The following is a 19,796-nucleotide window of genomic DNA, read 5'->3' on the forward strand; positions in this document are numbered from 1 at the left end:
GGCATACTCCGGTGTACAGACCGCTGGTGGACCTATCGACAATGGAGGAAAGACATGTGACCATCACCTACAGGCTTGATCGTGCCACAATCCAGGAACTGTGCCTAGTTGGAGCCAGACCTGATGTCAGCTACCCGCCATCCCACAGGAATCCCCCCTCAAGTGCAGGTGCTGTCAGTACTCCATATCCTAGTAAGTGGGTCTTTTCAAACAACAGTGGCCATAGCATCAGGGATGTCCCTGCCTATGTTTTCCAACGTGTTGTCCAGAGTGTTGTCTGCCCTGCGGAAACACATGTGAAGCTACATCGTTTTCCCTCAGGTGGAGGAATTGCCTACAGTGAAAGGTGACTTCTATGCCCTGGGACATATCCCCAACATCATAGGTGCAATTGATGGGACACATGTGGCATTGGTACCCCCCCGCAGGAGTGAACAGGTGTACAGAAACCGGAAGAGTTTCCATTCAATGAATGTGCAGATGGTGTGTTTGGCAGACCAGTACATCTCCCATGTTAATGTAAAATTCCCTGGCTCAGTGCATGACGCTTACATCCTGCGGAATAGCAGCATCCCTTATGTGATGGGTCAACTACAGAGTCACCGGGTGTGGCTATTAGGTGAGCACCTGGACCCAAATCATTGGGAATAGTTGTCTGGGTCTGCAGATGTCCCTATGAGTTAGTGTGTGTCTAACAATTGTCCCTCGCCATTTGCAGGTGACTCTGGTTACCCCAACCTGTCATGGCTACTGACCCCACTGAGGAATCCCAGGACAAGGGCAGAGGAACGCTACAATGAGGCCCATGGGTGAACTAGGAGGATTATAGAGTGGACCTTCGGCCTCCTGAAGGCCAGGTTCAGGTGCTTCCATATGACAGGTGGATCCCTATTCTACTCACCAAAGAAGGTGTGCCAGATCTACGTGGCCTGCTGTATGCTTCACAACTTGGCTTTGCGACGACAGGTGCCTTTTCTGCAGGAGGATGGTCCAATTGGAGGTGTTGTGGCAGCTGTGGAGCCTGTGGACAGTGAAGACGAGGAAGCAGAAAAGAAGACATCGACAACAGGAACATGGTGATCCTGCAATATTTCCAGTGAGACACAGGTAAGAAGACAAACCTGCCTGCTACATCTAATTTTATCGACTACCTCTCTACTGTCTGTCATTTTCACCCAGTGTATGGTCACGGAGTTGACACTTTCCCTTACTATTTCACAGATGTGGGTCCCACTGTGTGACATCTGATTTGTTTCCTCATTGGCTAGAGCTGTGTGACATAGGTATGTTGACATTACATTTGAAAGAGCAATTTGGCACTGTAATTGCTAGTACACTATTTCGAAATCACAGACAGACTCCAGATTGTTTTGTGCTTTAAGGGAGTTTATTTAAGTGCTCGATATTGGAGGGGGTTGTAAAATGGACAGGGGTGATGGTGGAGGAATGTCCATGGCAGAGTCCAGTCTATTAGTCTCACAGGTGCATTGTCCAAAGGGGCATAGGAAGTGGAGCTGGGGCAGTTTAAGTATGGACAGGGTGACAAGGTGGGACAAATGGATGACAATCAGGGTGGTCTCATTTCTTGGCGGGGGTCTTGGCATATTTCTCTGTCTTTGTCCTGGATCTCAAGGACCGTTTGCGAGGTGGTTCTCCCTCTGCAGGGAGTGGGGTGCTGGTGTGGTGGTCCTGTGGCGGTGTCTCCTGTCCACTAGCGCCGGCGGAGGTGGTGGGCAGTTCATCGTCCAGACTAGTTTCAGGGGCCCCTTGTTGTGCCACAGTGTCCCTCCTGGTGTTGAGGAGTTCCTTCAGCACCCCTACAATGATGCCCAGGGTGGATTTGAGTTCCTCCCTGAAGCCCAAATACTGTCCCTCCTGCAGTCGCTGGGTCTCCTGAAACTTGGCCAGTACCATTGCCATTGTCTCCTGGGAATGGTGGTAGGCTCCCATGATGTTGGAGAGGGCCTCGTGGAGAGTGGGTTCCCTGGGCCTGTCCTCCCCGTCGCACAGCAGCCCTCCCAGTTCCCATGTGTTCCTGGGCCTCTGTCCCCTGAATGGTGTGCCCACTGCCACTGCCCCCAGGTCCCTGGTGTTGTTGGGGTGGTGGGTTAGCCTGAGTTCCCTGTAGTGGTGGGCACACTGGTGCTTGACGTGTCCTGGGGACAGAGGTATGGGCCCGCTGGGTGGGTGCTGTGCTGGTGTTTTCAGAGGGGACAAGCTCTGTAGTGGCCTGTGCCAGTGTGAGGGGAACCGACTGTCCCGAGGTCCCAGATGGGCCGGGCTGGTCGTCTAGATCCAGTTGGACAGAGCTGCTGTCATCACTGTGGGCCTCTTCTGTGGGTGGAGTGGACATGTCTGGACCTTCCTGTCCGGTGACATTGGGTAGGGGTCCTGCAGGAGTGTAAAAGCATGATTATGGCATCTGTGTGTGCCATGGTGTGCATAGGGTGGGTGACTGTGTACCCCAGTGCTTGCATTCCTGTGTAGGACCTTGTGTGATGATGGCTTAGGGGGATGTATGGGTATGTGCAGTGGTCATGCTTTGGCGATGGGTGTCCATGCTTTGGTGTTACATGCAGGGCTTTGTGTTGGGATGGGCGGTTTGTGATATTGGGACATGTGTGAGGAGTAGGGGTGATGGGGGTGAGGGCGAGGGTGGGGGTATGTGATGGCATGCAGGTAGGGTGGGGGATGTAATAGTAAAGATTTGACTTACCAGAGTCCATTCCTCCAGCTACTCCTGCGAGACCCTCTGGATGCAGAATAGCCAAGACCTGCTCCTCCCATGTTGTCAGTTGTGGGGGAGGAGGTGGGGGTCCGCCGCCAGTCCTCTGTACCGCGATGTGGTGTCTTGAGACCATGGGACATATCTTCCCCCGTAGGTCGTTCCACCTCTTCCTGATGTCATCCCTATTTCTTGGGTGCTGTCCCACTGCGTTGACCCTGTCCACAATTCTTCGCCATAGCTCCATCTTCCTAGCTATGGAGGTGTCTGCACCTGTGATCCAAATAGCTGTGGCTCTACCCGGATGATTTCCTCCACCATGACCCTGAGCTCCTCCTCAGAGAACCTGGGGTGTCTTTGCCGTGCCATGGGGTGGTGTGGGTGATGTGTGGGGTGGTGTGTGTTGTGATGTGTGGGTTGATTTTTAGTGGTGTGTTGTGTGTGGATGTTATGTGGGTGATGGTGTTGAGTGCCTGTGGATGCTCGTTTGTAGATGGTGGTGTCTCTCTGTGGCCTTCAGTCGCAATTCTGGTTGTAAGGGTTTGTGGGTGTGGGTTTTATATTGTATTGGGTGTTTGGGAGTAGTGTGTGTATGTGTATCAGATGTGTGTATTTCGGATTGTCCAATGTGGATGTGTTTTGTATATGTGTGTGTATTTTGAGCACGGCGGTGTGTACCGCCAATGGAATACTGCGGTTGAAAGACCGCCGCATGGATTCGTGGGTCGTGATAGTGTGGGCGTATTCCTGTTGGCGTGACGGTGGAGGATTTCTTATCACCAGTTTATCACTGACCTTTGGTGTGGCAGACTTGTGTGGGTGTCTAGATTTTGGCTGATTCCGGCCTTTGGGTCATAATGACCGCGGCGGAATGTCGCGGCGGTGTGTTGGCGGTCTTCTGCACGGCGGTAAGCAGCTTTTACCGCCAATGTTGTAATGAGGGCCCTAATACACAGGGGGAGGTGGTCACACCTCTCCCTTGCAGGAACTCCTTTGTTCTGCCTCTCCAGACTGAGCCAGGGTTGTCAGCAGAAGGACAGAACAGGGTCTGGGGTCAGCAGCAGTGTGGGCTGGCAGTTAGACCCTGTAAAGCTGCACAGGTAGAACTGGGGGATCCTCTAGGAATCCCCCCAGAGTGTGTGGTATCCTGCAACTACCACTGGAATTAGTGTAGTTGCATGATTCCACCATGTTTGATGCCAAACATGCCTAGGTTCGGAGAAGCCATTATGTAGTGTGACTAATCATGTTTACCAGTGTCCACTACATACCTTCAGGTGGCTTCCCCACACTTAGAGAGTTCAGGAAATGGGGCCTGTGGTCTGGAGGGGTACCCTCACACTTAGGGACATGCACCTTGCCCCTGGGCCGAAGGGCATACCAGAGGGGTGACTAACAGTGTCTAAATGCAGTGACCAGGATATAAGGCAAGCCTCATATCTGTGATGGAAGGGTGCATGCACCATTTCACGCATGCTGCAATGGCATACCTGCAGACAGTTTGCATGGGCCCAAATGGGTGGCATAATACATGCTGCAGCACATGGGGGGGCCCTGGTGTACCAATGCCCTGGGCACCTAGGTAAAATATACTAGGGGGTTTCACAGGTGCACCAGTATGCCAATTGTGGGTGTAAAATGTTTACCAGCAACCAAATTTAGAGGAGAGAGCACGGACACTAGGGACCTTATTAGCAGGATCCCAGTGAAAAGCATTCTAAACACACTGACATCAGGCAAAAAGTGTGGGTAACTTTGCTAGAAAAATGGCACTTTCCTACAATGGCCTCTTTGAGGCACCATTAAATGGATGTACACCAAACTTGTAAGCACAAGGGTTAGCACTATTCTATCAGTTACGGCTGGTTCCAACCCTGTCTCAGATTTACCCTGAGGTTTAGCCCCAATTACAAGTCTTATCCTTAGAGATCTAATATTTAAAGAAATACTTTTGGCATAGAAGGCTTCCATCTATTCTTTGAAAGGATTGATTTGGGAAGAGATTAATACTCCCTCCACAGAAATGGGCAATTGTACGGGACAGGGCAAAGTTGGTGGCCTTTATGAATGAATGTGAAATGGCTAATGAATGGTCCCCCTACATTCCTTTAAAAGAAATTCTCATTGTAAAGCCATGCTAAAGTCTAAATTGATTGTTACATCTTATGAGACAGTTTTCATGAGTTTTCTCTCAAGAAACACTCTAGATGGTAGGCATTTTGTCACAGAAGTACAACAGTGATGTCCTAATGAATTATTCTCAAGCCAAATAATACATTTTTCATTCACTATAGTTTATAACACAAATTACTGCCAGTAAAATAAAACCTTCATTCAGAGAAAAAGAAAGCTAAATAGTTGTGAAAGATGTTGGTCCTTTACAAGTACCATATTTGCAACCTTATACCTACTGGGAACCAAGTACCCCATTGTAGCACTTGACACTCTCAGGGCAGGAAACTAGAGCAGTCCAAGGCCTACTAAGGGGAGGAGGTGTGGGCTAGTAACCAGTCCTCAGGCATGCAACAAAGAACACCGATTATAAATGGAAGAGCACTCTGTAACACACAGACTACTCAATAGTATGCATTAATTTACAAATATGTACATGATAACTGGTGGACATAACTATGGTAAAACATTCCTAACAGTTCACGCCCCATTGAGCTCGGAATCCTAATACTGCAATACACTACCAGCACATCCACTTGGCACAACACAATGGGTGGTAGTTATGAAAAGGCAGACCTACTGGCTTTGTCAGTATGTCACCACATTAATAAAAGCAGAAACATGTCATAACAAACCAATGCAACACCATTAAAATCACTAAGGATAACACATCTTACCATGACACTCATTAGGACCTATAATGACTCACTGTTAACTTTGTGGTTGCCAATAAAGTATTTCAAAACATTTCAATTACTTTCCTTAAAACATGTTATGATTTACTGTTAACCTTGTTATTATTAAAAAATAATTTCAATAACTGTCTTGAATACATGTAATGATTCACTCTTAACTTTGTTTTTGTTATAAAAGCAATTACCTTTTGAATACACTGTGTGAAAGTCTTTCTTAGATTTTTAAACATGCCCCAAAAAAGCACTAGAACCCACGAACAGGAATACTCCAAAGCCTTTTGGAGAGAAGCCCAAGTTCTAAGAGTTTTTAAAATATGCTGAGACTTCTCACGGGATCATGGGTTTGACCCCCTGGAATAGTCATTGCAACATTCAAGGATACTTTGTAGGGGCTTCTGTGCAGACTGATGCAATCCTGACAGCCCCACAAACAGGCTGTTTGACGTTGGTGGTGTCATTGCCCTTCCTGGGCACCACAATAAGCAATAAATACCTTTAGCAAGGCTTATCAGGTGCTCCACTGCCCACCATGCCATGGTGGACCTTTTTGTATTTTTTAGAAGAGAGTGCCAGGCCCAATTGGGGCCCCTACATTATTTATTTTTGTGGGGGCTGCAAGGAGTTCCCTTGTGCATGGGACAACTTCTCGGGCCAATGCCATACCCACAGTTCCCTCTTTTCCTGCCTCTATGAACCACAGGCAGGAACAGCTGCAAAGATATGCCTGCCTCCCTCTAGACACAAGCACAGGTGGGCGGGGGAAACCGCCTCTGCTGTCTGGGCTCTGGCCAGTCCAGGGAGATTCTAGACCTTTTTTTTGTTCCCAGGGAGGTGGGCACCTCAGGGATATTTCAGAAAGATCACAGCAGCACCCATTATTTTTGTCCTCAACAACGGTTGTTCCTGGAACTAAGGGCCAGATTTACAAGGCCCTTGCACCCCTTAGTGCCACACTTGCTGCAAAAATGTTGCAGCAAATGTGATGCTAACTGGCCACTACCATAACGCCATATTTACAAGGTGACGCAAACTAGATTTTCGCCTCCTTGTAAACCCTTTATGCCACATCATGCATAACATATGCATGATGTATGCAAAGGAGCATTCCCTCGTTAGAGGGTCACTAAACATGGCGTAATGGAATCTACAAGATTCCATTGCGTCATTTCTAGCGTCATTTGTAAGGCCTGCTTAAAGCAGGTGTTAAAATGAGGCTCCCATTGATTTCAATGGGCCTCTTAACACTATACATGGATTAGCATAATTTTTTTACGCTAATCCAGTATAGCTTTACAAAAGCGTAACAAAAATGACGCTGGTGCCCTATTGTAAATAGGAGCGCCCCATGGTGGCGTTAGGGGCCGCAAGAAAAGAAACGCATCACAAGTGATGTGCTACTTTCTTGTAACAACGCCCCTAAATTCCACCATGGACAAAGTCTCACTGGCGGGAGAGACCAACGCACACCCCCCCAAAAATTTAATTTTTCTTGCACCAAACTCTTGAGCCCTTAGCCCGCCTCGGGTATCTTTTGAAATCTGAGAGGGACACCTTTTACCTCCCGGTCTAAGTCATCCCATAGAGGACCAACATTCTCCTTGAGCTTTCTCAAGGTCCATTAGGTAGATATGCCCTTGGCAGTGTGACCTAGACACCTGAGCCCTGATTTATACTTTTTGACGCAAATCTGCGTATGCGCAGGTTTGCGTCTAAAAGTATAGCGCCGACTAACACCATTCTACAGCACCAGCCAGGCGCCATATTTAAGGAATGGTGCAAGCCAGCGCTAAGTCCCGGTTAGCGTCAAAATAAATGATGCTAACTGGGTGGGGGAGGCGTAGGGAAAACTGGAGGTTGTGCGTGAAAAAATGGCACTAGTCAGGTTTGAGTTAAAATAATGACTCTAACCTGACTAGCGCCATTGTTAGACGCACAACCCCCATGGACATGACTCCTGTCTAAGTAAAGACAGGAGTCATGCCCACCAGCCCATTGACCAGGCCCGGGGGACTTCGGTCCCCTGGGCATGGCCATTGGGCACAGTATCATGTAGGGGGGCCCAAGTTAGGCCCCCCATGGCACTTTAAAAAAAAGGGAAAATACTTACCTGTACTTACCTGGGATGGGGTCCCCCATCTTCCGCTCTCCCTTTGGTGTGGGTGGGGGTGTCCCTGGGGCCTGGGGAGTGCATCTGTGGCCTCATTCCATGGTGTCCAACCATGGAAATAGGCCACAGGTCCCATAACCCCTGCCCTGACCCAGGCGTTAAATAATGGCGATTTAGGCCCGCCTCCCTCCTGTGCACCATTTTCGCACAGGAGGATAAATGAGTCATCTTTAGCCTGGGAATGCCTACCTTGAATCTCATTGACGCAAGGTAGTTTTCCGCAGGCACAAAAATGACTTTAACTGCAATATTTTGGCTCTAGACATGTCTAGAGCCAAAATATAAATAGTTTGTGCTGAATTAGCATTAAAAAAACGACGCTAATTCTGCGCAAATAGGGTATAAATATGCCCCCAGGTCTCTTGAGTTTCTGTCCCCGAGCCTCTAAAATGTCTTAATTCTTTGGGCTCTCAATCTCATTTGTTACTGCTCTCCTTACTAAGGACATGTCCCCACTCCAGCACCTGGTGTTTTCCTCAGCTTGGGGTTCCCTCCAGAGGTCTCCAGCTGCTCTTATATCCAAATACCCTTCATGTTAGCACTTTTAAGATTACATAGACTCTTTGGCCACATGCATGGCACCCATGTAACAGCAGAAGTCAGAGGGGGCCCTTTTATAAGGATTATTCCTCTGCAGGCTCAGAAGCTCCAAAATAGCTCTTCTCTTTTGACAGCTTAAGCCCTATCCCTAACTGCCACAGCTGCCTGGTCCCCTCCCTCTAAAACCTCAAAGGGAAATCCCTTCTACAATTGGCTCCAGAGGTCTGGCATTTTACCTTTGCCTAGGGCACTGTAAAAAGTAATTATTACATCAAGGCTTTACCTACACCCTGTCCTTTCCCAGACACAGTCCCAAGCAATGGAAATTGGGAAATCTGATCTTCCGGCTGATCAGCAGAGTAATTAACTTGGCCCAGCAGGGGAAACAAATGCCTGAAATCGAATTAATATCTAAGAGAGATATTTGAAATCCTCAAGTGCTAAAAGGACTGCAGATTTGACAAAAGTGGCATAGAAACCAGATCCAATTTTACTATTGGAATGGTGTGCCATGCTAATTTCTAGGCCTACCTGTCCAGTGCTTAATTTGTAAATTAAAACGTGCTGGTGCTCTAAGCCCTTCTCTTAAACACGTGGCTGAAGCAATTAAATGTGCGAACACGGAATACACAGGCAGTGTAGTCCTGAAGCCACCTCGGGCCTCTTCAATCCATTTAAAGCCACTCCCTGTCCCTTCAGCTCACTCTTGCAGCTTTCTGATGCCTCCAATTGTGAAGTTTTTTTGTTTTTCTCTTCGTCCGTCTTGCCCATGTGTGTCTTTTGCTCGCAGCAAATGGTTGGGGCAGAAGAATAAGCGCCGGCCCGCAAAAATAAGTGCCGGTGCCCAGCACCGGAAACAACAAGCACAAATTAAGCACTACCTGTCACAAAGCTGTACTATGTACATGAGTCAGAACACATTTCCTACACGTGCAATAAGAACACTAATATATATGTCACAAGTAATACATCACAGCCTTCAAAAAACATTTAGGTTATTTAATTCTCTAGATTTGGCAACCTCTAAAAAAAATAAAAATGTCTTAGTAATTTAACAGTAAACTTAAACGTTTGGGCCAAGATGCACCAGTGATTGTGCAGTGGCTTAAATGGTGTTATGCACGTTTGCTGTGTCCAGCAGGCTTTTTTAATGGTAAGTAATTTAATGTAATGCTCAGCAATTGATTGGCCCACACATGCGCCCATGTAAAACATTAGTCATAAAAAAAAATAAGTTCTGGATCCAAATACAGCTCATTATTTTTATAAAAACATTGTTGTTGAAATAAGGCCTATCATGGTCATTATTAGCAATCGTCCAATGGGTACATGTGTAACCTTGTTTAGATACTCAAATTTCAGAGGCCTGTTCAAAATATGCTCCTTGAAACTTTGGATTGCTTAATACTTCCTTTATAGGCTTTACATACGATTGAAATTCACGATTATTTGGAAAAACTCCAATCCCATGAATTACAGGTTATATAAACATTGCTGTTTGTGTAATAACCAGACGAACCTTAATACCTCTTAATTGTGTTCCTCTCAAAGAGTCCTTAAAGATGTACAACTCACAAGCAGGTCGGATCTGTGCCTCACTTTCTTAAAAAGCAATATTTGAAGGATTTTACAATCCTTCTGATATAGCCCAGTGAGCTATGAACCTATATCAAAGAACTACATCAAAACTGCAAGGCACAGGTATAGAATCTTATTTTTTCTTTCTTGAACGTTTGTTATTTGAAGGTTCCTAAAAGGGTGTTCCTATATGGAGTAATATATTTTTATAAAATAGATAACCCCCAACACATTTTAAATTCCGAGTTTGTGCTTCTCATACAGCATCCATTTTAGGACATCCTCATTCCTCACTCCTCATCCCTACTTCTCATCCATCATCCCTACTTCTCATCTATCATCCCTACTTCTCATCCATCATCCCTACTTCTCTTCCATCATCCCTACTTCTCTAAAAGCAGCCTCAGATGTAAACATGTTATTTGTTACAAATAAAAAGCAGGCTCAGGTTTAAACATTTTGGGGGTGATTCTGAGACTGGCGGGCGGCGGAGGCCGCCCGCCAGTCTTCCCCCGACAAAATACCGCTCCGCGGTCGCAAGACCGCTGAGGGTATTTTGAGATTTGCCCTGGGCTGGCGGGCGGCCGCCAAAAGGCTGCCCGCCAGCCCAGGGCAAATCTACCTTCCGGAGCCGGCGTAGTGGGAAGGTGCGACGGGTGCAGTTGCACCCGTCGCGTATTTCAGTGTCTGCTTTGCAGACACTGAAATACTTTGTGGGGCCCTCTTACGGGGGCCCCTGCAGTGCCCATGCCATTGGCATGGGCACTGCAAGGCCCCCAGGGGCCCCGCGGCACCCCCTACCGCCATCCTGTTCCTGGCGGGAGACCCGCCAGGAACAGGATGGCGGTAGGGGGTGTCAGAATCCCCATGGCGGCGGAGCGGAGGATTCTCCCGAGCAGCGGAAAGTCGGCGGGAGACCGTTGACTTTCCGTTTCTGACCGCGGCTGAACCGCCGCGGTCAGAATGCTCGACGGAGCACCGCTAGCCTGTTGGCGGTGCTCCCGTGGTCGGTGACCCTGGCGGTCACCGACCGCCAGGGTCAGAATGACCCCCTTTATTTGTTATAAATAAAAATGAAACCAGAAAAGGTTTGGATGAATTGGATTGCACTGTCACCAGAGTTGATTTTAAACATTTTGTTTCTACAGATGAAACTGAAACCAGAAAGGTTTTCGGTTGAACTGTAGATGACCTGTATAACCCTTTCTCCAACAGCTGGTTTATGGCCAAGGCTGTGCACTCCTTGTATATCCCAACCCAGCAGAGCTTTCTGCAGAGGCCTGTGCAAAAAGAAAAACACTGAGTTAAATAAAATGAAATATTGTGCAGCCTTGAATTCACTGGAAACAAACACACAGTTGCATTTCCTCTTCCCTCTCTTCACCCACCATGTGCAATGAGGAGGCTGTTTTTCATTGAAATAGAATGCAGCTCTCTCTCATAAATCTGATTGGCTGTTCCTAACCAATCTGTGTGAAGGTATGTTTCACAAAACTGAAAATGTGTTGGTATGACTGAGGGATGAGGAATGAGGAGTAGGGATGATAGATGAGGAGTAGGGATGATGGCTGAGGCATGAGAAGTAGGAAGATGGATGAGAAGTGGGGATGAGAAGCAGGGATGAGGGATGAGAAGTAGGGATGATGGAAGAGAAGTAGGGATGAGAAGCAGGGATGAGGAGTAGGGGTGATGGAAGAGAATCAGGGATGATGGATGAGAAGTAAGGATGATGTATGATGGATGAGAAGCAGGGATGATGGACGAGAAGTAGGGATGATAGATGAGAAGTAGGGATGATGTATGATGGATGAGAAGTAGGGATGATGGATGAGAAGTGAGAAGTAGGGATGATGTATGATGGATGAGAAGCAGGGATGAGGATGAGGAGTAGGGATGATGGATGAGAAGCAGGGATGATGGATGAGAAGTAGGGAAGATGGAAGAGAAGCAGGGATGATGGATGAGAAGTAGGGGTGATGGATGAGAAGTAGGGATGATGTATGATGGATGAGAAGTAGGGACGATGGATGAGAAGTAGGGTTGATTTATGATGGATGAGAAGTAGGGATGATGGATGAGGAGTAGGGATGATGGCTGAGGCATGAGAAGTAGGAATGATGGATGAGAAGTAGGGATGAGAAGCAGGGATGAGGGATGAGAAGTAGGGATGATGGAAGAGAAGTAGGGATGAGAAGCAGGGATGAGGAGTAGGGCTGATGGAAGAGAAGCAGGGATGATGGATGAGAAGTAAGGATGATGTATGATGGATGAGAAGCAGGGATGATGGACGAGAAGTAGGGATGATGGATGAGAAGTAGGGATGATGTATGATGGATGAGAATTAGGGATGAGGGATGAGAAGTGACAAGTAGGGATGATGTATGATGGATGAGAAGCAGAGATGAGGATGAGGAGTAGGGATGATGGATGAGAAGCAGGGATGATGGATGAGAAGTAGGGAAGATGGAAGAGAAGCAGGGATGATGGATGAGAAGTAGGGGTGATGGATGAGAAGTAGGGATGATGTATGATGGATGAGAAGTAGGGATGATGGATGAGAAGTAGGGTTGATATATGATGGATGAGAAGTAGGGATGATGGAAGAGAAATAGGGATGATGGAAGAGAAGCAGGGATGATGGATGAGAAGTAGGGATGATGGATAAGAAGCAGGGATGAGACACAGGGATGAGAAGTAGGGATGATGGAAGAGAAGTAGGGATGATGGATGAGAAGTAGGGATAATATATGATGGATGAGAAGTAGGGATGATGGATGAGAAGTAGGGATGATGGAAGAGAAGTGGGGATGATGGAAGAGAAGTGGGGATGATGGATGAGAAGTAGGGATGATGGATGAGAAGCAGGGATGAGAAGTGGGGATGAGGAGTGAGGAAGGAGGATGTCCTAAAATGGATGCTGTATGGAGTAATATATTTTTATAAAATAGATAACCCCCAACACATTTTAAATTCCGAGTTTGTGCTTCTCAAGACAATATAATCCCTACTAGTATGGATAACACGAGGCTTCTTTGCCTTGTAGTCCGCTTTGTCATATATTTCCTAACCTGATTTACACACTTGCATGGTTTATTGTCTCTTTATAATATGTTTGAGTGATGTAAAGCTCTCTGACACCCCTCACTGGATAAGCAGCACTACAAACCAGGTTAAATAAAAGTAAGAGATGGGCTATGAAGAGATGAGGGGCACCTTTGGAGGAAGACGGTGAGAGAATCTATGGAGGAAGAGGGCACTAAGGAGGGGATGGGAGCAAGGCGTCAATAAAGATTCTTGCTAGGTGGGTCGCCTCTGCTAAATCTGGCCTTGCCATTACTATTAGAATGCATTTTAAAAAACGGCCAATTATTTTTCCATTCACCGTTCGAAAAATCTGGCATGTCAGAATCACTGTTTTTGTTTTTTATTTATCCTTATTTGTCCTACAAATCACTGCATCATAGCCACGCTACCAAGAACTTACGATAAGCTTTGATGGTTGTATTGGTTACTGATACGTCCCCTTCCACATCTATGACGTAGCATTGTGGGTAGGACACCCACTCTCCTATGGCCACAGTAGTCCATGTCCAGTAAGAGCCTTCACTTAGCTCAGTCTTCTTCAAAGAGGTCTCCCAGCCTTTTGCGGAGTTTGGGCACCTCATAGTGCAGTTCAGAGAGATGGATTTTCCATATTCTGCAAACAGAGGGACAGGTCCCAAAATCCTGAGGTCGCACGGATTTCTTGCTGACACTGAAATCACATGAAAAATAGTAATTATTAAATTAGTAAGTACTTAAGAATGAAGGTGGAAAAGTAACATGTTTTACTCTATATATATCTGCCAAACCTACCCACCTTAAGGATGACTTACTGAGTAGGTTAAAACGATTTCTATGTTAAGGGACAATTATTACTAGTGAAAAACTAATGTTTTCAGTGATAGAAAAATAGCTAATGGGAGGGAATAATGACTGGCAAAATAACTAATGAGGAATTATAACTGACATTAACCAATGGGGCATATTCAATGGCAATATAACCCGCACAATAAGTATCTGACAAGGACACTGATACTGGAAAACAAGCATTTGCAATGCAACAAGTCTCACATTTGCTTGTGTTAGAGCTATTGGCATTGTAAATTCATATCTGGACTTTTCTTGCCACATAAATTGGTCAACCCTGCCTCATAATTTCGTCTTTTTCTTCCATATAATTCCAGTGGCCCTGCATATAGCTAAAGCATTTCTATTTACCTTCTTCCTCTATGTGCAGCAAAAAAAAAAGAGAATGTTGTCATTTAGCATCCTAATTTAAATCTGCCATGCTAATTCCAATAGAATACCACTTTCACTATCCCACCATCACAGTTTGAATAGTAACATTACACATTGCAATTTACATGGCATTCACGTGGCTACATTGTTACACAGGTAACATTAACTGCATGCAGTTGGGTACATTTACATGGTTAGTGGTAAATTACCTTGCATTTTTACACCACTACATGAGTGGCATTGACAAATCTCTGTCAACATGTTTCTGGTAAAACGCCATGTATGTGGTATTTTCATTAGGTTATTTGCATGTTAATGGAACAACATTTGCATAACATAATTGTGCACAGACTCCGCGGTAACCACATTTTTCGCTAGTAGGTCACACACATATGGTGGTGCACAGTGAAGTGACGTTGTGACGTGGCCAAGGTTAGTCCTTGTTACACTTTTTACAGTTTCTGGATAACTGAAGAAACAATTTGGCAGTCACCCCTCCCACTGTTGACTGCTCAGACCGTGAACACAAATCAAGACATACTGTAAACATGGCATAAAGTGCCCAAGTAAATGTCAGATCAAGGGGTATGCGGTGTGCTGTGGTGCATGTCTGCTGTTCCCAAAGGCCTCTGCATTGACCCGCTTTCGTTTGGAGCTGTATAAGGTGAGTGTCTGCCAATAATCACAGTAGAACAGGGGGGAGAGACCTGTGGGTGGCGGGAGATGGGCCGAGCTGTAAAAACCGCAGCCCAAGTCCCAGCCATGGATCGTGTGTCAAGCCCTTAAAGGTAGGGGAAATTAAAGATATGGGGGAGGAGGGATGGGTGCGTACAATGGAAAAGTGTGGAGGGCAATGAGGCCCCCTCCTGAAAATCTGGTGCAGGGATTAGGGAATTTCATTGTTGTGTATGGAGACATATTCAGGTTTTGGTTCAGCCGGGTCTTGTTGCTCCTCTATTGTGCCTGTTCGTGCTGTGAGCGCCATGACCACCATGCAGCACGAAGGGGAGAGAGAAAAGAAAAAGAAATCACCCACGCTGAAGTATATGGACAATCGTGCAATAATCCATGTAACAAGAGCAGTCTGCAAGGCGATAACAAAACCGCCCCAAGGCGGGATAAATGAAAAGCATTTACCAATGACATCAAGGGATTTTTGAAAGGCAAACCCATTAACGAGTGAAACGGGTGGGTGTGAGATGGGAGTGGGTAAAAGCCCACAATACATACAACAGGCCAAAGCACTTTCACGCTCGACTTAAAAAAAAGGAGCTTGATAACAGACTAAACAGCTAGCAACTGGCATGATTACCGACAAAATATTTAATGGGTGTTTACTGTTAGAATAACACACATGGGCATGTCTACTCTGGCAAAATATCGTATGTAGGACTGATTACATTACCAAACAATCCATGAGGGCATGATTCTTGCAAAGTAACTCATGGACATGATTAAGGCTTATTAAGAATTTGGAACATGATTACTGAAATCTGAATAGTTTGTGTAGGAAAACCTGAAAGAAAATTATACTAACAGGATTACTAGTAGAATTGATGCTAATAAGAACTCATCCAATTCAGTATTCTGCTAAAATGTTTGCATGCATAGCTACCCCAGCTGACCGGAAAATTGTCACTTCCTGATACTTTACAACCAATTTGTTAGCTCTCTCTACATGTTTGGGTCCTTTTATTACACAAAATATATTGGTAGAAAAACCTATATTTTACAGGGATCCATGAAGTTTAGAAAAATCTCACAGGTCCCCGTGAAATATGGATGACATCATTATATCCCAACGCACTTTGCGGATCATTACCATTGATGATTCTATTGAGGATTGTGTAACAATGAACGACTACTTTAGGCTGCAGATTATCCCAATTATGTGGCAAAAAAAGCAAATCGTGTGGCATTACGCACCAAATTCTATAGCAGTTTGACTTTTTGATGCATTTGTCTAGTAGGGTTAACGGCCAGATCCCCTGTCATGGTTTCCCTTACCCCTTTCCTCAATCAATGCTTTGTTTAAGCCCCTTCTTCTCTCCTTTCCTAGCCTCATTCTTCCCCAAAGTTAGTCACCACAGCTCCCTCTCCTTGGACTTTGCACCTCTCACTACTGACTGTTGCACCAATCCACCCCTCGATGGTCCTACTAAAACATTCCATATTCTTCAACACTCTTCTTCCTTAACCCTTTTACGTTTACCCTAATTGAAACCAAACAATTCACTCTGCAGCATTTTTCAGTTAGTTCACTCCTGCTCTCCCGGGCACACCATGTACTCATTATGAGTTGCATCACTATCATCCTTAGAGGATCAGACTCAGTGGCTTTCTGAGACTCATCCTCTAGGAGGGATGCTCATCTGTTGCAGGCGGATGCTAGAAACCATAGACTGTGCTGAACAGAACTGTACCACTTTCCTTACATTGTGATCCCAAAAGGTAGGTGACAGCTTGAATGACTACTTGCTTTGCAGCACCTGTTACAGATAAGCGTCTTAGCCATAACCTCATTTTGCTTCATGTTCATGTAAAGGTGAAAGAGCTTCAGCATCTTGTCAGTAGTAAGAAGCAATATATATGCATAATTTCAAATAGTGCAGTAATTTCTGTAGGCATGTTTACAAGCAAAATGTACATTGGTTAATGACAATATATATTTTTTTTTAACTCTCCATTGGTGGACTGCTGCAGCAAAGGCCAGGGCAACATGCAGAAAGAGGCACACCAAAATATGGAAAGCAGGATTTCACAGATAACCTGGTAACATCTGATTAGTCAACAGGTATTTGAGAGACAAAAACAGAGAAGTAGGACTAAGGGTTTTCAGTGCACCATTCTTCAGCAATCCCCAAAGCCAAGGGACAATACCAACTTCTCACAAACTTGCAAAGGAAATGGTCTCACAACTTACAGGATAGTGATGGATGAATATCAGATGGGAGTATTACGTCGCATATGCTTGGGCTATTGCAATCAAAAAACCCTTTTGTGCTTATAAACTCTACTGAACACCCCAGGTCGTGCCAGAATCAGAAAATTGTGACTTGCTTCACACCTAATGTTTGCTCTGTATAATGTACATTAACCTACTGAGATGTCTTTACACACATTCTAAAGTTCTGGTTAGACAGTAGCAAGTAGACCACTGCAGCAGATGAATAAACTAAAGGAGGCATCTCTGAATTCTAAAAGCTGATTGTTACTACAGGCAAACAGAGCACATGGGCTATCTTAAAAGAACTATGAATCTGTTGTCTTCATAGCACTTTGAACTGAGAGACGTGATGAGGGCACCGTTTTATATCTCAGGAAACACAAAGGGGAATGTGTACGTCCCCTGTCATGTGGAACCCCTTCATTGACGTCAACTGGAGGTAGCCGTAGGCAGCGACTGTTAAAAATGACCTCACCTTGTTTTCTTCTGTACCCCCATCCCTTCCTAATCCTTGTCTTGTGAGTCATTAAGGTATGGTCAAGAAGAGAGCCCAGTTTACTTTCTGTAGTGCACGCTTCTTGCCCATCCAACGAAACAGAAACTATGAAAGTTAAAGGTAGGAAAAGCTGCCAACCTTGTGATATCTTCAGATGTGAACAGTGTATTCAGATACCCCTGACATTTTGGTGAATCGTGATCCAGGTGCACTCTCCACCAACCCTGACCTGTTAGCCAACGGCACACTGGAAGGTGCAATAAAGGGAGTCAAAATATGCCTACCACATGGTGATAGGCTAAGAAAAGAATGTCAACATTTGGCCTGGTGGACTAATAAAATGTTTATACGAACAACATCAGATTTTATCCTGAAACGCAAAGCCCAACACCTGTTGAGCACCTCACCTCCTCCCTGGTACTAGCAATAACCTGCTCTGTGGTCACTAGTGGTTCATAGAGACTGGCTATTCAGAGACTACTACAAAACCGAGATAAGACAATATGAAATTAAGTTGTAGAAAAAACAGTGTTTAGATTGCAAACAAAAAAGAATAAGTACCAGGACCCTCCTCAGGCGGTCACTGCAGCTTGTACAATCCACTGCCTCTGAAAATCTGGCCGGTGAGAGGACCAGCACAACTACTAACCATTGCACTCCTACAAGTCTGACAATTAATGCAATGCCAGGCCACCAAAAGCTGTAAGAATGGATTGGGCAGCAGGTATTAGTCAGTTTTAGATCGCTTTGACCTGTTGTAAGTATTATGGGCTTTTAACCACGGCCACCTCACGCCCATCACTTTCATTCATTCGTGGGCTTGCCTTTCAAAAATCACTTGATGTCATTGATAAATGCTTTACGTTTGTCCTGCCTTAGTGCAGTTTGGTTCCTGTTTTTAGTACCGACCCTGTTACAGGGATAATTGAATGATTGCCGAAGTACTTCAGCATGAGAGAACTACTTTCTTTTTGTCGCAGCACTCAGAGCGCGAACTCGATCGACGGTATAATTTTTACATTATATGCACTCTGATCTGCTTAGTACACGTTCTTTGCTGCAGGCATATTAACCGTGCGCACTACCTTATGATGACTCCAAGCTTCCATTAGACAAAAGTGCATTCTTTCTCCAGTAAGAAAATAAACCACCAGTGTAATTTTGATATTTTTACATTACATGCACTTTGTGATTTGCCTAGTACACATTCTTTGCAGAAGGCACCTTAACCCTGTGTGCTACCTTATGATGACTCCAAGTTCTAGTAGACAAAAGTATCTTCTATCTCCAGAAAGAACATTAACCCTCCGCACTACCTTATAACCAGTCAAAACTTCCACTAGACAAAAGTAAGTTCTGTCTCTAAAAAGAACATTAATCGCCAGAGTTAGGTTTTGACATTTTTACATTATATGCACTCTGATCTGCTTAGTACACATTCTTTGCAGCACACATATTCATTCTGGGACTTGTAGTTTCTTTTTATAAGGTGATACAAGCTAGAAAACAGCCCTTGGAGTAGTATTCGTAGAGTAGTCCAGCTCCCTAGTTCGATGCGTGATTCGCTCATTTAGTTTATGTTTCAGCTTTGCATTCTGGGACTTGTAGTTTTATTTTTAGAACATGATACAAGCTGTGTATACAAAGCAGAAACCTGACTTGATGAACTATACACATGGGCATGCAATGGTGGAATAGTACAGGAGGGTTCCAACTTGGATTCATTTCAAAGAGGCAGGGTACGCTCAAGACTCGATTATATTATGCACAGTATAACTTCAATGGATAGGATAACAACATTTAAAATAGACAATAAAAGAGAAAGTGATCACTTTCTGTTAATTATAGAACTGAGGGGGTAGCACCCAGATTTAAGTTGTCAAAGGAGGACCAGGATAGAATTTAAACCTTCTGTCAGTAATAATCGTAGGTCAGTAAAAAGGGCTTCAGTACTGAGTAGTTTGGAGGTTATGGTGAATATATATAATCTATTCGTCAGCTGGTTGAACCCATATTCCATAGACATTCCACTGAAATACAAATACTTGCCATACACCAATCCCTGAGTATATCCTTGAGGCCTTGCTTTACTAAAATAACACAACAAAAGTTAGATCAGTGAGGAAACCGCCCTAGGCAGTCCAATCTCTGGTATACAACTGAATGTAAAGAAGGGAAGAAACTATTATTTCAAG

At 45.0% G+C, this 19,796-nt stretch overlaps 1 protein-coding gene across 7 annotated transcripts in view; it reads right to left on the reverse strand.

Moving 5' to 3' along the window:
- The window catches only part of ICAM5 (intercellular adhesion molecule 5), a 375,719-nt gene that overhangs the window by 311,866 nt on the left and 44,057 nt on the right, over positions 1 to 19,796 (reverse strand). For all 7 annotated transcript variants that reach the window (XM_069231795.1, XM_069231796.1, XM_069231797.1 and 4 more), the window contains exon 2: positions 13,362 to 13,631. In XM_069231795.1, coding sequence (XP_069087896.1) covers positions 13,362 to 13,631 — 270 coding nt within the window. The remainder of the gene's footprint in view (positions 1 to 13,361; positions 13,632 to 19,796) is intronic.

This window comes from Pleurodeles waltl, chromosome 4_2, assembly GCF_031143425.1.
Source record: "Pleurodeles waltl isolate 20211129_DDA chromosome 4_2, aPleWal1.hap1.20221129, whole genome shotgun sequence".
Taxonomy (NCBI): Eukaryota; Metazoa; Chordata; class Amphibia; order Caudata; family Salamandridae; genus Pleurodeles; species Pleurodeles waltl.